Genomic DNA, 16,743 nt, shown 5'->3' with positions numbered 1-16,743 from the left:
ATAAAAATTTTATGGAAATCCTAATGTTATTTTCTAATTCTGGTTCATTAGAAAAAAATTTTTTTTTAAAAGCAAACGCATAAGATAATTTATTACATATTACATCACTCATAAACTAATAATTTGTGCAACAATCCTTTAATGTTTTTCCGCTACAGTCAGGTGTTTTCTGTTCCTCTCAGTCAGACTTCTGCACCTGTTGACAGGTGTTTTGTCCCACTGTTCAACAGAAAAGTGCTCTAATTTGTCCAGGACCAATTTGTTTGTTTGTTTGTTTGTTTGTTTTTTCTTTCTTCAACTCAATTAAATGAAAAAACAGTGTCTAAACTATAGTTTTGCAAATTTTTAGTTATTGTTCCTTTTTTAAGTCTCCAGTTATTTGGTGGCTGTTGTAAATTCAGCCTGTTCTTTAATGAAAAGGTATGAATACAAATGAGCAAAATTGTATTTATTCAAGATGTATCAATGTGTAGCATGCAATGCTATCAAGATGTCATTAAAGTCATTCTGATTTTATTCTCAGTGACCTCAACCATGCAGCCAGAGTGTAAACATTAATGTTCAGAGATGAGACAAACAAGCTGTCATGATACAGGTTGAACGATCCTGACAGAGGCCTGATGTCAGCATCATGGAGACATCCCGGGCAAACATGCAGAGATCTAAATGAATGTGTCAAGAAGCTGACGTTACACCATATTGGTATCAGTATTTTTTTTTTTTTTTTTTTTTTTTTTTTTTTTTTTTTTTTTTTTTTTTGCTTCATGATGGAAACGGACACCCCTAGTGTCAGTTTGAAATGGTGATACAGCATCAGATCAGAGACTAGACTGATCTGTAGTGGCACACTGCTGGACTCTTGCCTTTCGTCCCCTGTGAGGCAGCACAGTTTTAAAAGACACAGTCAGCAGTAAGTTGAGCAGCAGCTGAAAACATGGTTTAGTGTTTCTGAAAATGCAGTTTCCGAAGCAAATGTAAAAGCAGGTAAACTTCAATTGTGCAAAGAAATTAGTTCAAGCTGTGTTATATTTATTTAAATTTGTGCATCTGAATTTGCCCTAAAAGCAACAAAATGTCATGTATTGCATGTTTAAATCTATTTGTAATTAAGGATTAGTTTAACTACTTCAAAAGCTTAGGAGGAGGGGGTGGAGGGGTGACGACACATTGCACTTGAATGCATGTTGTTTCCCGGTGCCCTTCACATTGTACAAGATACTGCCGCATGCGCTTAATTTATAGGTTTTATGGAAGCTCAGTGAAAACTGATTAATGGTTGGCATAAAAAGTCATAAGGTTCAGGGTTTACATCAGCATGTCTGAGAAATTGACTTTACCAAGGAGAAACAGCTCGGTGTGTAACTTCCCCATTCTTGTGTATTTGGTGTGTTGTGCAACAGCCCCTGCACAGATGGCAAGTAAAGCCATATGTTCACATTTGTTGTACTTAAAAACCACGTTGTGCTGACCCTCCTGGGTTCAGCAAAATCTCTGTTGACCACTGCTTAAGCTGTGCGACGACAAAAAAAAAACAAACTACAATTGAAGTTTAAAGTTGTTATCTTACAGATATAGTTTTAAGGTTTGTTAAAAAATTTTTTAGAAGTGTCGCGTAGCGGTGTGCTTTTAAAGGTGACAGGGCTGCAGTACATGTTGGCGCTGTATAGTGGAGCCCTATCAGGAGTGGTAAATTGGTTTGGGATGCATAGAATAATTACACTACATGGTTTTATTAGGATCCTTCAAGCAGGAAACTATTTTTTCTAATTATAAGAGATAAATTGAAGCCGGTATTGTCTTGTATTGGTGGTGTTAAGCCTTTTCAAATAACAGCATTTAAAACCTCAGGATTTTACCATCTTTCGGTCCTGCTCTCATTATTCCTATTATTATGAGATTTAATTAGAACTGTATGCAAAACTGGACAACTCTATTTAAAGAGAAATAATCATCCTCTTGTTACTGTCATCCCGGAGGCAAACGTGGCTAACCAAGTGTGGCTGTATCCATGAGCTACTCATGTCTCCGGAGCGTGAAATCTCCCCATTTCTGCTGAGCTGCCCTGAGGAAAGCAGAGTAAAGCTCTGCTTGCCACAGCTCCGGAACTGGAGCATTAAATGCAATTTCCAGCAGGTTTGGTGAGGGAGAACAGAGACACTGAAGGGATAAAGAAACAAGCTGGCGAAGATGACAGGAATCTCAGGGTTTTGTTTTCACACGGCGAATGACAAAGCCTCATTACTGCATGCCATTGATTGTCTGTTCAGTGTGGTCAGGGGCTGTCGGTTTTCCTCCCTCTGGGGCTCATCAGGTTAAGTGGCCTGCATGTACACACACATACACACACATGCAACCCTTGTAATGGCTAACCAATCAGATGGACTCTCAAACGAACAAAATAGGGATGAGATTGCAGTTTAGTTTCCTTGGAGACAATCTTTTGTCTCTTACCACAGAGACTGCTAGCTCTTTAAAGTAACTTAGGCCCCCTAACACTGACCTATTAAATGTTCTGCATGTTTCTCAACATGGTCTGTTAGTGTACATTCAATACATGACTATGCATTTATGCAGTTACTTGGGGCTGTAGCCACTATAAATTAATGTCAGTCGGATTATGATAGGAAAGGCATGCAATTCTCATTTCAGTAGGAGCTGATGTCCAAAGCACTTCCGTTTGCAGTAGACTGAGTTATGATCCAATTACAGGTCTGTGCGCGTCCGTCATTGTGTGTTCGGTGAAAGCAGAAGCCTCAAATGCCTCTAAAACCTCTTAATACAATTGTACATAGAGCTTTTGTCCCGATCTGAAGTCACTTCCTGTCTTTGCTTCAGAGGAGGGATTTAATTTAGAGAATTTAACATGTTTAAAAAGGTAACCTTGAACTTGTTTTCCCACAGGCTTGCAAGTGCCCCTCTAATCTGGCCCCCCACACAGCAAAGTAGCTATAGCAGTGGAGAGAGGATGGGTAAAAGGGGACGAAAGGACATTGAGTGCAAGCTTTTCTTGCCAAGGCTCAGTATTGTTAATGCATGTCATGCAGTTTCATAGTGCTTGGGTTGTGTGTGCCTTGATTCATTGTACTAGTCACTGGGCATGAGAAAAAAAGAGTGCATACAAGGCCTCTTTGTGGAGCTTTGGTTAGTGACAAGGTCAGACTCAGAGATTTACCCTCCTTTTTTTTTTCTTATTCTTTGTATACAAAACAAGAGCTGCAGCCACTGTCAAGGCCCTCTCAGTATGTCCTACTGTGAAGCATATTGAGCTGTTAGCCTGGCTGGAAAATACTTTCTACTCCTGAGTGATAGTAAATGCTAAAGTGAAATACTCTTCACCTTCAGTTCTTTCAGATGTCTCTGCATTTCGTCTTGAGTATTCGATTGTAAACATTGTAGTAATATGTTCAGCTTTCATCTTCTATGTGAGGTAGACTACTCTGTAAGGTTGCAATCATGCATTTTCTGAGTTTTACATGCATTCATTATTAGAAATTTTCATGTGTTTAGATTTTTCTGAAAGAAATGTTTTACAGTCATTTAATAACACTAACACACATGCTATCCATATAAGTAAGCCTGTTGTGATATTTATAGAATCTCAGGGCTGAACTGACCAGATTAGCACGATCAGCTCTGCATAATTGTCATTATCCTCATCATTCATATTCCTAAATTACCTAGACGAAAACAACATAAATAAGTGTAGATATTTCTGAATTGATTCATTACATGGTCTTGTTGCACACCTGTCTTTCCGCTCACAACACTAACACCATGGATTTAGCTCCTGGCTAAGCAGCACAGCACAGCTGTGGACTCATGTTGTAAAGAAGGGCCAAATAATTGCCCTTCATTTAACAAGGGAAGATTTTCGGCAAAAATATATTTTTGGCAAAACATTGACCTGGTGATCAATGGCCCAACGTTTAACAGACCTGTTGTTACAGGTCCTAAAAGAAACCTGTGCCAGAGTTGATATGGTATTGCTGTGGTTTGACAGGTTGTCCAACAGTATGTAGGTAACTGTCTCTCATTAATGAACTTTTCATATTTAGCAAGAAATATTCAACCATTCAAAAAGATAATAAAGCCTGGATGGCGAATATTACAAATCAGTTGGTATTATGCCTAATAAGCTTATTTTAATTTGATTATTATATTTGTATAATGATGACTTTTTAATTGCCTCAGTTCTAAAGCTGAGGCTATGTTACCACTACACATTCAGTACTCTTATAAATTAATATAACTAACATTTTGGATTAAAGCTGTATTGTTCAACTTCTTTTTTTATTAGCTGTAGCTTCCAGCTCGTTCTGCTCCTCACTCAGGATCAGATATAGAGACAACATGCATGACATTTTTTACAAAACATTACACATCACATCAAATCCATCACAGTGGCATTGTTTTAAAAGTTTCTTACAAAAATTTTTGCTCGAATCAAATCAAACTTAATTCATAAAGCGCTTTTCATTTGCAAAGCAAGATAAAGTACTTTACATTATAAAATCAATGTACACATGTTTAAAAGGAAAATTTAAAAAACAATTTAAAAACACACCCCAATCTAAAAAAAAAAAACTTTTATAGCTCAAATAAGATTTAAGCTATTAGCTTAGTTATGAAGAGGTTGCTTTGAACCTTTTTTAAACATGCTGTTTCTGCAGCCCCTACGTTCTCTGACATGCTGGCTGGTACAAGAGCAGCTCGGGGTCCACAGGGGCCGATCATTTAAAAGCAAGTCAGATAAATAAGAAGGCTCAAGACTATAAAGACATTTCTAAACCATTAAAAGAACCTTAAAATCATTAAGTAAACTGGTGCCAGTCAAAATATTAACTAATCTAATACAAAAATTATAAATCTGTTTTTCTACTTCTAGTTCCTGTTCATAAAATACATCAGTCTGTGTGTACTCCAGCATGTGTTAAGTGGAGAAGGTAGGGAATGTCTTCTTACGGTAGCCAGTCCATCAGCATAAACATGCGTAGACAGTATAGTGTAGTGACAGAAATGGTTGAGTTGTAAGCAATCTACTTACCATTTCACTTATATTGAGATTAAATAACAGCTTTCATGCATTAAAATTTATCCCTATTTTTGTAAAAAAAATAAAAATAAAAAAAAAAGGCTGCAAGCAGCACATGTATAGTCACCCTTCCTTTCAGTCACACACACATACACATATTTAGATGTGACCCATCCATATGAAATGCACAAAAACAAAACACAAATTTATGCGTGGGTTGATCTATTGAGGAAGTGGCAGAGAGGACAAGGAGTAGCTGTACAGCTGACAGGGGTGTGAATGAGTGTGGACCATTGTTTTGCTTTCATTGTAACCTTTATTATCTTACATCCCTGAGTTGCAGTGGGATTGCTTACTGTGCTGTTTTCATGTTAGGTTAGCTCTGATGTGAATTTAGATCTTGACCTATTTGTGTTGAAAAGTCTTTTTTGTGACTCAAACCCTGATTGCACATCTGTTCAGACATAAAAGAAATGTATCTTGGATTTCTGTTCTTTTACCTTTGAATATAGTCATAAAATTGCAGCAAGTAGCACAGGAAGCAGACAAAACCAGATAAGATATTGAAATGGATAAAGATAAATCAGTCTATTAATGACTGTTGAAATAAATGTTCATCATGACAGTATAGTCAAACATTGATCTTTTATTGCAGAAATTGCTCAAGTTAATGTATGGTAGAGTAATAAAATGAATATTTTTATGCATGAATAATAGAACAATCCATTAATGACTTCAGAGAAAGTAGTGACATTCATTCAAACAATGTATAATTAAATTCCTCACTCCCACTTCTGTCTAGTTTCAGCTGGTAATGCATCAAAGTGCTGTTTGAAAGCCGCCATAGAAGTCAAGACGGAGAAATTGCTCAAATGTTTGAATCAGTGATTTATTACTGGACTACATTCAGCCTTATCAGCTTGAAACTATTGGGCAGCATGGTGAAGTAGCGGTTAGCACTGCGGCCTCACAGCAAGAAGGTTGCTGGTTTGAGCCTCGGCTGGAGGAAGGTTTGAACACTGGCCTTTTTGTGCGGCTTTTGCATGTTCTCTCCGTGTATGCGTGGGTGCTTGGCGGGTACTCCAGCTTCCTCCCACCGTCCAAAGACATGCATGTTGGGTTAATTGCTCACTCTGAATTCTGCCTAGGAATTAATGTGAGCATGAATTGGTAGTTTGTCTCTCTCTGTGTTGGGCCCTTTTGATAGACTGGCGACCTGTCCAGGGTGTACCCTGCTTCTCCTGATGATTGCTGGCATAGGCTCCAGCTTCTCTATACTGCTTATTTGGACGAAGCAGTATAGATAATAAATGAACAAATGAAGGTTCATAAATTGCTTGCTTTTGATTGATTGCTTTTATTTTGTTTCTGCCTCCACTGACTACATGGTTAGAAAAGTCCTTATTTTGTACTATCATGGCTTATTTCAAAGGAAATGCACACAGTTGGTCTGAAACCTGGGCCCATCTAAACATTTAATGGCTGTTTATGAGTAAGATGAACCGTAAGCCAAACCGTCTGGTGTCTTGTGTTGATTCCTCAGCACACACACCCAACTGTGTTATTTGGTATCTGTCACATAATTTGGCAGTGGTGTGGATGTTGGGATCCAGTTTCCTACCCACTGGATCATCAAATTGTACAAGTGTTTATCCCCAAGTTAGTACTGCTGGCAGGTAAGGCAGATAGCTGACATAAGTCTGGATAGCTTGTGAAACCTTTTTATTCTAAATGTCAATGAGTTGCCAAAAAGGTTACAAAACAGTCTGTCTTCAGCTCAAACAACCGGACATAAAACCCTGAGACCAAGACTTGAGAAGTAGTTTGTGTCCTCATACTCGAGGTCATTCTTTCAAGATTAGAACAGTAAGAAAAAGAAGCTTGGTTGAGGAATTAATCTCTACCTGGACAGTGAACAGGATCCACTTAAATCCACGAGAGAAGCATGCTAAAGGCGGAGACAGGTCAGCTGTGTTGTTGACCTTCTATTTTAAAGGGACTTGTCCCAACATGCAGCATTTAATTCCCTGAACAACTTTGCATCAGCTCCTAAGATTAGCTCTGTTGATCAGTCTTTCTTAACCAGAATAGTAAGCATTAGGTAATAAAGCTAAATGCAACTTGAAATAGCACCATTGAGGCAATGAGTTAATGTCCAGCAAAAAATATCTGTGACAATGTAAATATCAGCACTCTGCAGCTATGGTCTTTTAAGTAAATTCAAATGGTATATGCTTTAAAATGTTTGATCCTAGGACCCTAACCATTGGTGTCCAAGATGCTTAAACAGTGTTAAGTTATAATCAGTCCTCTACAGTGGTTAAATCACTCAGCATAAATTATGTTTTCCACAAATACTCTTCCTTAGAAAGCGGTGAGAGTGTAGAGGACTGTTTGTTCTAGCCTACCATAAGGTGTGAATCTACATAAATGTGTGAATGTGGAGCATGCTGTTGACTAAAATGAGTCTTGCACATTTGTTCCCTGTTGTCTGAATACATATCCCTTTAAGAAGCAGCTAACATGGGGTAATATGGATGTGTAACTCCTCCTGGAGCGTATTGAAGGCACTCTAGTCCTTTTGTTTTTTGCAAATGCCACCTTTAAACAGTTTGGTCCAGGTACCAAGTAATTTGGTACATCTGCTTTCAACGAAAGTATTTAACTCTGGAGCCTGAGTTTTAAGTTGGCTTTGTGTGGTTTTTTTTTCAGTTGTCTATCTAAATGAATGTCCTCTTCTCCCTTAGAAAAAAAGGAAAACCAAAAGCTTGATTCACTGCGTTTGTGTGTTTAACAAAGAAATTTTGCTTTACTTTGTCCCTCAGGGCTCAAAGCGTCTCCTGCGATCAAATGAGTATGTCCTCCCTCCCAGCGGACTCATGGAGACGGACCTGGAGCTCACATTCTCACTACAGGCAAGTTCTCTAACATTACTCTGCAAGTTTTCACACAGATGCAATAGTCACTTGACAGACAAGATTATCCACCTGCTTTTCTCTGTGAAACGGCTTCAGAATCCACTTTGTTTTGCATACATAAATACTTACAGCATCATAGTATATCATGTAATATATTATAGTATAATGTATACAACATTGATTAAACCAGGCTTAGTTGTTTAATATGTTGTGAGTGAACATTGAATGTCCTTCAGTTATACGTTATGACATATATGTTCTGCAGCAGCTACACAGGACATGACAGCCCTTTAGATTACTTGGCAGCTTCTCAGATCAGCATTAGCACTGCTCTTCTGCTTTATATGATGTCTTTTTAGTGTTGATCAGCAGATGTAACTGTCAGATGTAAGACGCTGCCTGATGTTAGTCAGCGACACTCTCATGCACTATTTACAGCATTGTCTAATTGTCAGAACATAAATGTTGTGTTGGTGACCGTATTGCTTTTGGAACAACTGCATGCGAGGTATTAAGCAGACCTCTGTGAACTAAAATCATTTACTCCCTCAAAGAACTGCTGTACTTTCACAAAAATTAAAGAGGTTCACATATAGTAAAACTGCTTCTGAGAAAAGTTGAGCATTATTGGAAAATGGAATTTAAGCAGAGGTGTTTAACCAGCTCGTAAAACCTGAACTTGGAAAGTAATATTGAAAAAACTCTGTATACTTAGGAGGAAGGACAATCTAATGCACTGTAAGAGGGTCTCTTCCTTAGAAAACATCTCAGAAACTAAGAACAATCAGTATAAAAATGTGCCAGGAGCCAAAATTTGACATAAAAATTGACCCTCTGACCCTCTACATTTCCACTACAAGGACCTGTGTTCCTCAGAATCGTCCTGGTCAAGCTGGTACTTAAGATTTCCAGCCTTTTTGTCTGTGTACTCTTAGTGTGTTCTCCATCATCTCACATTCAAGATATATCACATAAAATCTATTAAAGGATAAAGAACGTGCAGAACAAGCTGTGATTGTTTAACCAGCATAAAAGTTTATGAGCTGTAGGGAGAAAGCAACAAATCAGTAATTTAGATTATGATGAATAATTCTGACTTTCCTGTAAAGCTGTTGAATATATAATGTTGACTCGATTGCTTATCTGACCTTTTATCTTATTTTCAGTACCCCCATTTTCTGAAGAGGGACGCCAACAGACTGCAGATCATGCTGCAGAGACGGAAACGCTACAAGAACCGAACCATCTTGGGCTACAAAACTTTGGCTGTAGGAGTTATAAACATGGCTGAGGTACTGCATAGTGCCTGAACTGAGACGTTGCCTTTCATTAATTTCCTTACATGTTTCATCGTCAGCCCTTTCTTATCCCATGAGAGACAGGACATTTTTGCTGTCAGCTCGCCATTGCATTCCTCTTGACAGTGATTGGCGTGGCTATCGTGTCTTGGTTGCCAGAGAGAAGGCCTCCTGTGATACACTTTGCGATTATTTCTGATGATTCATTCTCATCACACATAGTGCTGTGCTGTTCAAAATTATGGACCATCTGGCGATGCCTTTGTGTGTACTTTTCTAAAAATGGCGCATGCAGCCATGCTGTGGAAATAATGGACTGGGAGCTGGACGTTTGTTTGGAGAAGTGATGAATAAATACTTTTTTTTTTTCCCCTGGATCTTTTAAAGCTAGTTTTTAGGTGGACTTGCATGTTTTGCCTCTGTTCCATCAAAATGTCTTTTGCTACCTAAAAAGGACTTTGTTTTTTCCCTGATTTGCTACTTGAGCTCCCTTGGAGAAGCTAAGTGCTCTGAGGTTTTCATGATTGATTCTTTAAACCTTCATAAAGCCGAAAGAAAATCAGCAAAAATAGCTGACCGAACGTGTAGTTTGTTGTTTTGGTTCAAGTGAGATGGTTATAACAGATTTCATGACTAATCTTTATTTGGAATAACACAGGTGCCATTTTATTTATTTATTTGTTTATTTATTTATTCATTCATTCAGTTTCTAATAAGAGAAGCAGATGCGTCATCCATTCTCAGCCAAAGCAATGTTGCAGTAGTAGCCTCAGGACAGGAATTGATTGAAAAGTGAAAACAAGACAAATGCATTAGAGTATTTTAAAAAACCACTCAGCTGCTGTGCTGTCGTGGTGTTACTGCTGTGAACAAACCAGCAGGCTTCTATGAATATAGCTAGATTGGCCATTATTGGATCCTGTTGGGTAATTACATTGTCATCTGCTGCAGAGTAAACCCTCTTGTGCCCTTATTTGAAAACTATCGGAGCGTTGTGTGGGAGGAAGTCCCTTATTGGACTTTGTGTGGAGCATCCGAGTGCACCCCCCACCAGCATTTGAGTGAAATGAACCCACTCCCTGTACAACTATTCATCAAGTGAAATATTGAAAGTACCCCCCAGATGGAGCTTAGCATGAAAGCTCATCCTTTCTCATCTAATTCAAAACAGTTCAAGTAAAGTGTGTTCCTGTTGGGACTGGATGATATGTGCACATTGACTCTGCTCGTTCAGACATTCAGAATGGGGAAAAGCAGTTTTGTGCTAATGAAGATTTATTTAGGTCGAGTGTAGCTGTCAGTTTGTCGTCAGTCGGTAAATTTCTGAGTTGGCTTTGTGTAGCAGAATCCATTTAAATCTCTGTTGGGTCAACAATGGCTCGATAAAGAGACAATTCTTCCATCCTGGCAGGAAGGTGTCTTTGCAATCTTTGTGTCATGATGGTTTATCATGACTGCAAAATGATTGGTAGAGCTCATGCACAAGACGATGATGATTTCTCAGATGTGTTGCACAGGATGCTGATGCCACTGAAATCAGTTTATCAGACTTTTATATGTACTCAACAAGATGAGATTAAAAACATGTCAGAGGAAAGGTGAAGCAAAGTTTTTTGTGTGAATGACCTTTGAACTTGTCGCTTATGTAAACTAATTTTAAATTTGATATGTGGTGTGTATGTTAAACTATGTCCAGGTGATGCAACACCCAACAGACGGAGGACAGATTCTTGGTCTCCATAGCAACGTGAAAGAGGCGCCAGTTCGTGTGGCAGAGATCAGCGTGTTCTCTCTGTCCAGCCAGCCCATAGACCATGAGGATGGTAGCGGACAAGCTGGTCGCAAGACCAAAACCTCAGGTGGGAACAGTCATCTCATGCCCCCCCAGTATGCGTCTGTTAGACAGGCCCAGGCCCATTCTGCTCGGCCAAATCCTGCTTGTCATTTCAGCCTTCACCCTAGAGGCAGCCCTCCCTGCCGTGGCCTCTCTCTTCCCTCTTTGCACATGCCTCCTATTTCCCAACTGAGGATAGAATAAACTCTTAATAATCCAAGGCCGTCCTATGGCCAAGGGTATGTTATTCTCTTTAGCTATGGCTGTAATGTTGATGTGAGAGTTGAACAGATGTAGGGGCTATTAACTTACACTGCTCTAATTCTGGACAAGGGGGAATATTGGGCCCAGTTCGGGTTCCATGCCTCTTCACTGCTACCCTGATCCCTCGCTGTTCTGGATGTTATTAAGAAGGCCGCTCAAACATAGCAGATGAGCTCATGCACCAAGTATTAAACTAGTGTCACTTTGAAAAGAGGAGGGGAATGAAAGATGTTTATCTTTGTCGTCTGTGCAGGGATCTTTAATGGCACCCTTCTCACTTCAGAACAAAGAACTCACAAAAGAAAGTCTGAATACATTTTTACTAAAAATCCCCCAAAAAAAGAAAAGAAATCCCATCATCTGATCTGCCTTTAGATGTCAGGTGCAGTAATATAAACATCCTGAGAAATCTGGCTTTTTAGGTAAAAATTTATATTAAATGATGGAATAATTTCAAAATGCCACAATCACTGAAATGTCATTAAAATGAAACTGTGGCTCATAATCACAAAAGGGTTTTGTAATCTAATTTGCATAACTGTTCAACAAGCAAATGGGGCAGTTCATTTTATGCAGTCCTGTTTATTTGTTCATTATTGTTGGCATGTTGTCAAAACAACATATTACTGCAAAAGTAAACAACATATGGTAAGAAATAAACAACTTCAGTCACACAAGATGGGAAAAATCCCTTTGAGCTCACCATTTCTGAAAGCATTGTTAATTGTGCCAAAGCAGTATTTTTGAGTTTTTATACACACAAACGCTTTTCCAAAACATCGATTCTATTTCTGATTTCTTCTAATCAGTTCTGATAAAATACTGCTTTACAAAATGAACGGTGTATCTCCAGTATTTTGACATTATGTGTATGTTTGTGGCTGCCTTACCTCAGACCGCTCCCCAGACATGGATAACTATTCAGAGGATGATGACGACAGCTACTCATCGGAGCAAGAGGCCAGCGATGATGCAGTCCATGCCCAGGTTGGAGCCAGAAAATGGCATTGTGCCGAAAAATCTATAATTCCCAGTGCAACTGAGTACAACCTCAATTACTACATAAAAGTTTCATGCTGTGTAGGATGGACATAAAAACAGAATGCAATTATTTGCAAATAATATAAACCTATATTTTATCCACAATAGTTATTCTCTTTTTATATATGATGGCAGGAACATATCTCAGTGGAGAAGTTCAAGGAGTATTTCAGAGGTAAAGTCAGGCCTCAGTCCTGCAATCTGCAAGAAACAATATTCTACAGCTTGTTGAACAGTTTAAAAATATAGATGTTTTGTTTTTGTTTTTTGTTTTTTTTGTTTTTTTATTTAAATTTGTTAAACACTCATCATATATAGTAAAAATGATCATTTTGTCAAAAGATTGTGTAAATCTGTTCAACGGGCAGAAATGAAAATCGGTATTGGATGCTCATGGTCTTCATGACTTCACTACAAACAGACTGGTTATATTATAGAAATCACAGTACGGGTATTTAGGAACACTTTTAGAAACGTGAAGATCATTGTGCCATCCACAGATGCAGGTTTGATCTCTGTAATCCAATAAAAAAGCCACGTGTGAACAGAAACCTTGCCATCTCCTCTGGGCCACATCTGACATAGGACGGAGCAAAGTTCAGTGGAAAACAGTTTACTAGTGGGACTGAATGAAAATATAAATCCTTTCTGGGAACCATGGACTTTAAGTCCTCGGCACTAAAGAAGAGACAGACTGCCCAGTTTATCAGCATTCAGTTCAAAAGGCTGCATTTCTAATTGCATAAATGTGCATTCATTCTTATGGCAGTGGCAACCTGCAAGCCTGAAAAGGCTATATTAATGCTGAGAAACATAGACTCCCATCTAGTTTTTCAATAAGACTTTGCATGTTTCAGCAACACATCACATATTTTATATTCATAAGTAGAAGAGTCCCTAAAGTGGACTGGTTTGTCTGGAGTCCAGAACTTAGTTAAGTGAAAACATTTGCTGCATCTTGAAATACAAAACAGGACAAAGAAGACCCAGGTCTGAGTGACAGCTAGAATCCTATGTCAAAATACGAATGGAGCCTTTTCCAAAGGTCCAGCAGCCGGTCTGCTGAAGCAGCTGCTGGAAGGAGGGATGCTACACAGTAGTATACATGACCCCTTGGTGTTTTGTATGTTGTGTTTGGGTATGAAATGAATCAGCACTTGATTTAGCTCTGATCTGCTGACACTACCGTGGCCAGTTTTGGAATCAGGGTTTTACATGAACAGTATAAGATTAGTAACTCCGGTTTGTGCATGGAAATTTACATTGTAGTACTGTGTCACCAATCGTTACAGATATTACATAACAAACTGACACCTCAGCCATGAAAAAATCTTTATCAACACTGAATCCATAACAACACATTCAAAAAGACATATTTCACTGAGTGTGTAAGTAGAAAAACTTGTTGTTTTTTTTTTAATGTAGGACCTTTATGATGAAGATGACGAAGTCAGGAAGCCCAAAAAAGCCCGTAGGAAAATGACCCGAACCACCTCGATGACCAGAGTGAGCTGCTCCCTTTTCTGCATCATAGAACTTTGTGCTCACCAATCAGTAACCCAAAGCCCGTGTGTACTGGTACCACTCGCTGCAAAAGAGAAAGAAGACATGTTGTATTTGTTTAAGCCATTAGGACAATGTGGATGAGCATAGAAATGGCCACTGTGGGTTCAGTAAACTGGTAATAATGGTTTCTACAAAGAATGACTAATCCATTGGACTGTAACTGGGAAAATTGATAAGCATGAGTCCAGCTGTCACACATATTTTATCATAGTATTAATTCTCTTCTGGTTTTTTCCTAATAATTGCACTTTTAACTTTCTTTTTCTCTGTTTCAGCAACCTAATTTTAAACAGAAATTTGTGGCCCTGCTGAAGAGGTTTAAGGTTACAGATGAGGTGAGTTGCAAAAAAAACAAGCAAAGAAATAGTTTAGTTTTTTGGGGTTTTTTTTTTACTTTAAAGTTGTACTGTATCATTTTTGCTGTGACTTGCTGGAATTTCTCAGCTCTTCTCTTATCAAGTCTCCTGTTCGTCAGCTGTGACACTTTCAGTTATTAAATTGCCCTTGAGGCATCAGATTATTACCTCAGTATTGACTGTCACCATGCAGCGTATAGCTGCATCATTAATAATGTGTTCCTGACTGGAGGAGGGTAACCAGTAAAGAAGTCACTGTCAAATTGTTACCGCAGCCAACTATATTAGTTGTGTCCCTATGGATTTCTGATACATTTATTTCCATCTGCAGCTGTTTACAGACAGAAACTATTAAAGCCTTTATTCCCTCCACTTTCACCTAATTATAGAGATTAATGTTGTATTTCTTAGCTTTAAATAAATGGTTCTCTGTATTTTTCGGTTTCTTTTGCTCTAGAACAGGTCACTATGCCCTGTTATTAAAATGTAAAAGTCTGATATTATTTATCAGATTTACATCATAGCTGCTGTCTGTGTCGGATTGGATGCACACACAGGTGAACACTCTTCTGTGAGCAGACAGAATGTGCGTGTCAGAAAACACGTCAACCAGCTGAAAATCGAACAAGAATATTAGTTGGGGTTTTGGTTGTTTTTTTTGTTTTTGTTTTTTTACTCTCCCAGGAAGGTCAAGATAGTAAAAGTTGCATCCTCATCAAACAGACGGAGTGTGTCCCGCTCTGGTGTTACGCTGAGAACATAATGTCCATCACAGGAACACGCAGAGCTGAATAAGCAGAATTTACCATCACCGTAGTGATTTCTAAGTTGTATTACAGCTAACAAAAAAAAAACCAATCCAAAATGCTTTTATTAACATCAACACGTGATCTGAAATCTGAACTTTTAGAAAATTTAGAGCAATCTCACTGAATAAAACAATCTTCATCGGGACATTAACAAAGTGTTTTCAAACATTATCTGTCCAGTGTCTTTTTATTTTTCCTTTTAACTCATTGGCTGCTAAACACATCTTTTGACGTCTTTTGTGCTTTTGCGGTTTCTGTAAATGGGAAGCCATTTTGGCCTCCAAACATTTCATATTAGGTAGATTACCTGTTCCAGCTCATGAATACATGATTTAGCAGAGTTGATTTTAGGACTAATTATTATTAGCATGCTTTGTTACATCCATCTATTCATGATAGCCGGATGGATGTTTTATCCAGCATCATCAACCTCCAACTGTAAGGCTGTGAAACCGAGGGAAACACTGCGACGGCTTGTAACTGGGTTTACAGATGGATATTAACCAGTTCTACGCAGCAACCTTTTGATGGCCATTAATAAATAATCTGCATTCGGTTATTAAAATAATGTTGGTTATCGCAGAGCAGTGAAATCTGTAGAAACAACCGCGACACCTGTGGCATCAGTCCTCTTGCCTACTCTCTCCAACTAAATAAAGACCGGCATTCCTTTTACCCACTTACATTTGATGTGATCAAAACCACAAGGACCAAGTGCAGTTTAAGTGATTTATTCTAATGATGTTGCTAATAAACTCTAATCTTTCAGAGTTATGTTTTGCTGGATGGTTCTGGAAGCTCCAGGTGGCCCAGTGATCTTTTATCACAGTCCCTGTCACTAATCTCTTCCTTGTAGCTGGGAAGAGTGCAAGGCTACAGCTCTATAAATACATAGCCAGGAAGAGGAGCGGGGACAGACTGTGTTTATCTGCTCCCCGCCAGCTCCTGTTCTTATGGAGTGGCATTAATCACCTGATTAGTCCACAAGCCTGCCTGTGTGCAGTTCTTATGATATACATCCCCGCTGTGCAGCACCTTAGCTCACCTCTTCCACTCACATACCTTTTTAATTACCTTGCTGAGAGCTAAAACTGGGGATGTATTTATTACTCAGACCCCCGCACCCACCCAACCATGACCTGCTTTTTGCTTTGACATAGATTTTTTTTTTTTTAGATTCATTCTTTAAGCCCCATCAGTCCAGATGTGTCAGTGACTAGTTAGTGCATTTGAACATTGGCTTCCTATTTAATTAATGTTCATGATAACAATCCCTGTGGTGAAGATTTATCTCACCTGTGTGGCAGGTTCTGGACTCCGACCCAGTGGACCAGACCCAGGAAGTGGAGGAGGATCTGGACTTGCTGTATGACAGTTTGGAAGTGTACAACCAGAGCGACAGTGGGCCAGAGATGGAGGACAATGAGAGTGTCCTGAGTACTCCCAAACCCAAACTCAAGTATGTTTGTTCTCATTTGTTTTCTTTAAGGGCCGTCTTTCAGGTTGCTAAAATGTCTTTCTATATTGCTATGGATAACTATTTGGATATAATCTAAACTATTTAAGATGCTGAAACATATTGCTAGAAAAGATGAGCACATGCAGTGGCAAGAAAAAAGAAATTA

General features: G+C 38.7%; 1 protein-coding gene across 1 annotated transcript in view; it reads left to right on the top strand.

The window, feature by feature from the left end:
- The window catches only part of LOC306762524 (phosphofurin acidic cluster sorting protein 2), a 51,383-nt gene that overhangs the window by 19,552 nt on the left and 15,088 nt on the right, over window positions 1-16,743 (top strand). The window contains exons 3-9 of the mRNA XM_079249034.1: window positions 7,858-7,947; window positions 9,117-9,242; window positions 10,945-11,107; window positions 12,242-12,333; window positions 13,813-13,893; window positions 14,229-14,288; window positions 16,426-16,577. Coding sequence (XP_079105160.1) covers window positions 7,858-7,947; window positions 9,117-9,242; window positions 10,945-11,107; window positions 12,242-12,333; window positions 13,813-13,893; window positions 14,229-14,288; window positions 16,426-16,577 — 764 coding nt within the window. The remainder of the gene's footprint in view (window positions 1-7,857; window positions 7,948-9,116; window positions 9,243-10,944; window positions 11,108-12,241; window positions 12,334-13,812; window positions 13,894-14,228; window positions 14,289-16,425; window positions 16,578-16,743) is intronic.

Source organism: Telmatherina bonti, assembly GCF_933228915.1.
Source record: "Telmatherina bonti genome assembly, chromosome: 11".
Taxonomy (NCBI): domain Eukaryota; kingdom Metazoa; phylum Chordata; class Actinopteri; order Atheriniformes; family Telmatherinidae; genus Telmatherina; species Telmatherina bonti.
The sequence above is the reverse complement of the archived record's forward strand: the minus strand, read 5'-3'. Positions and strand labels throughout refer to the sequence as shown.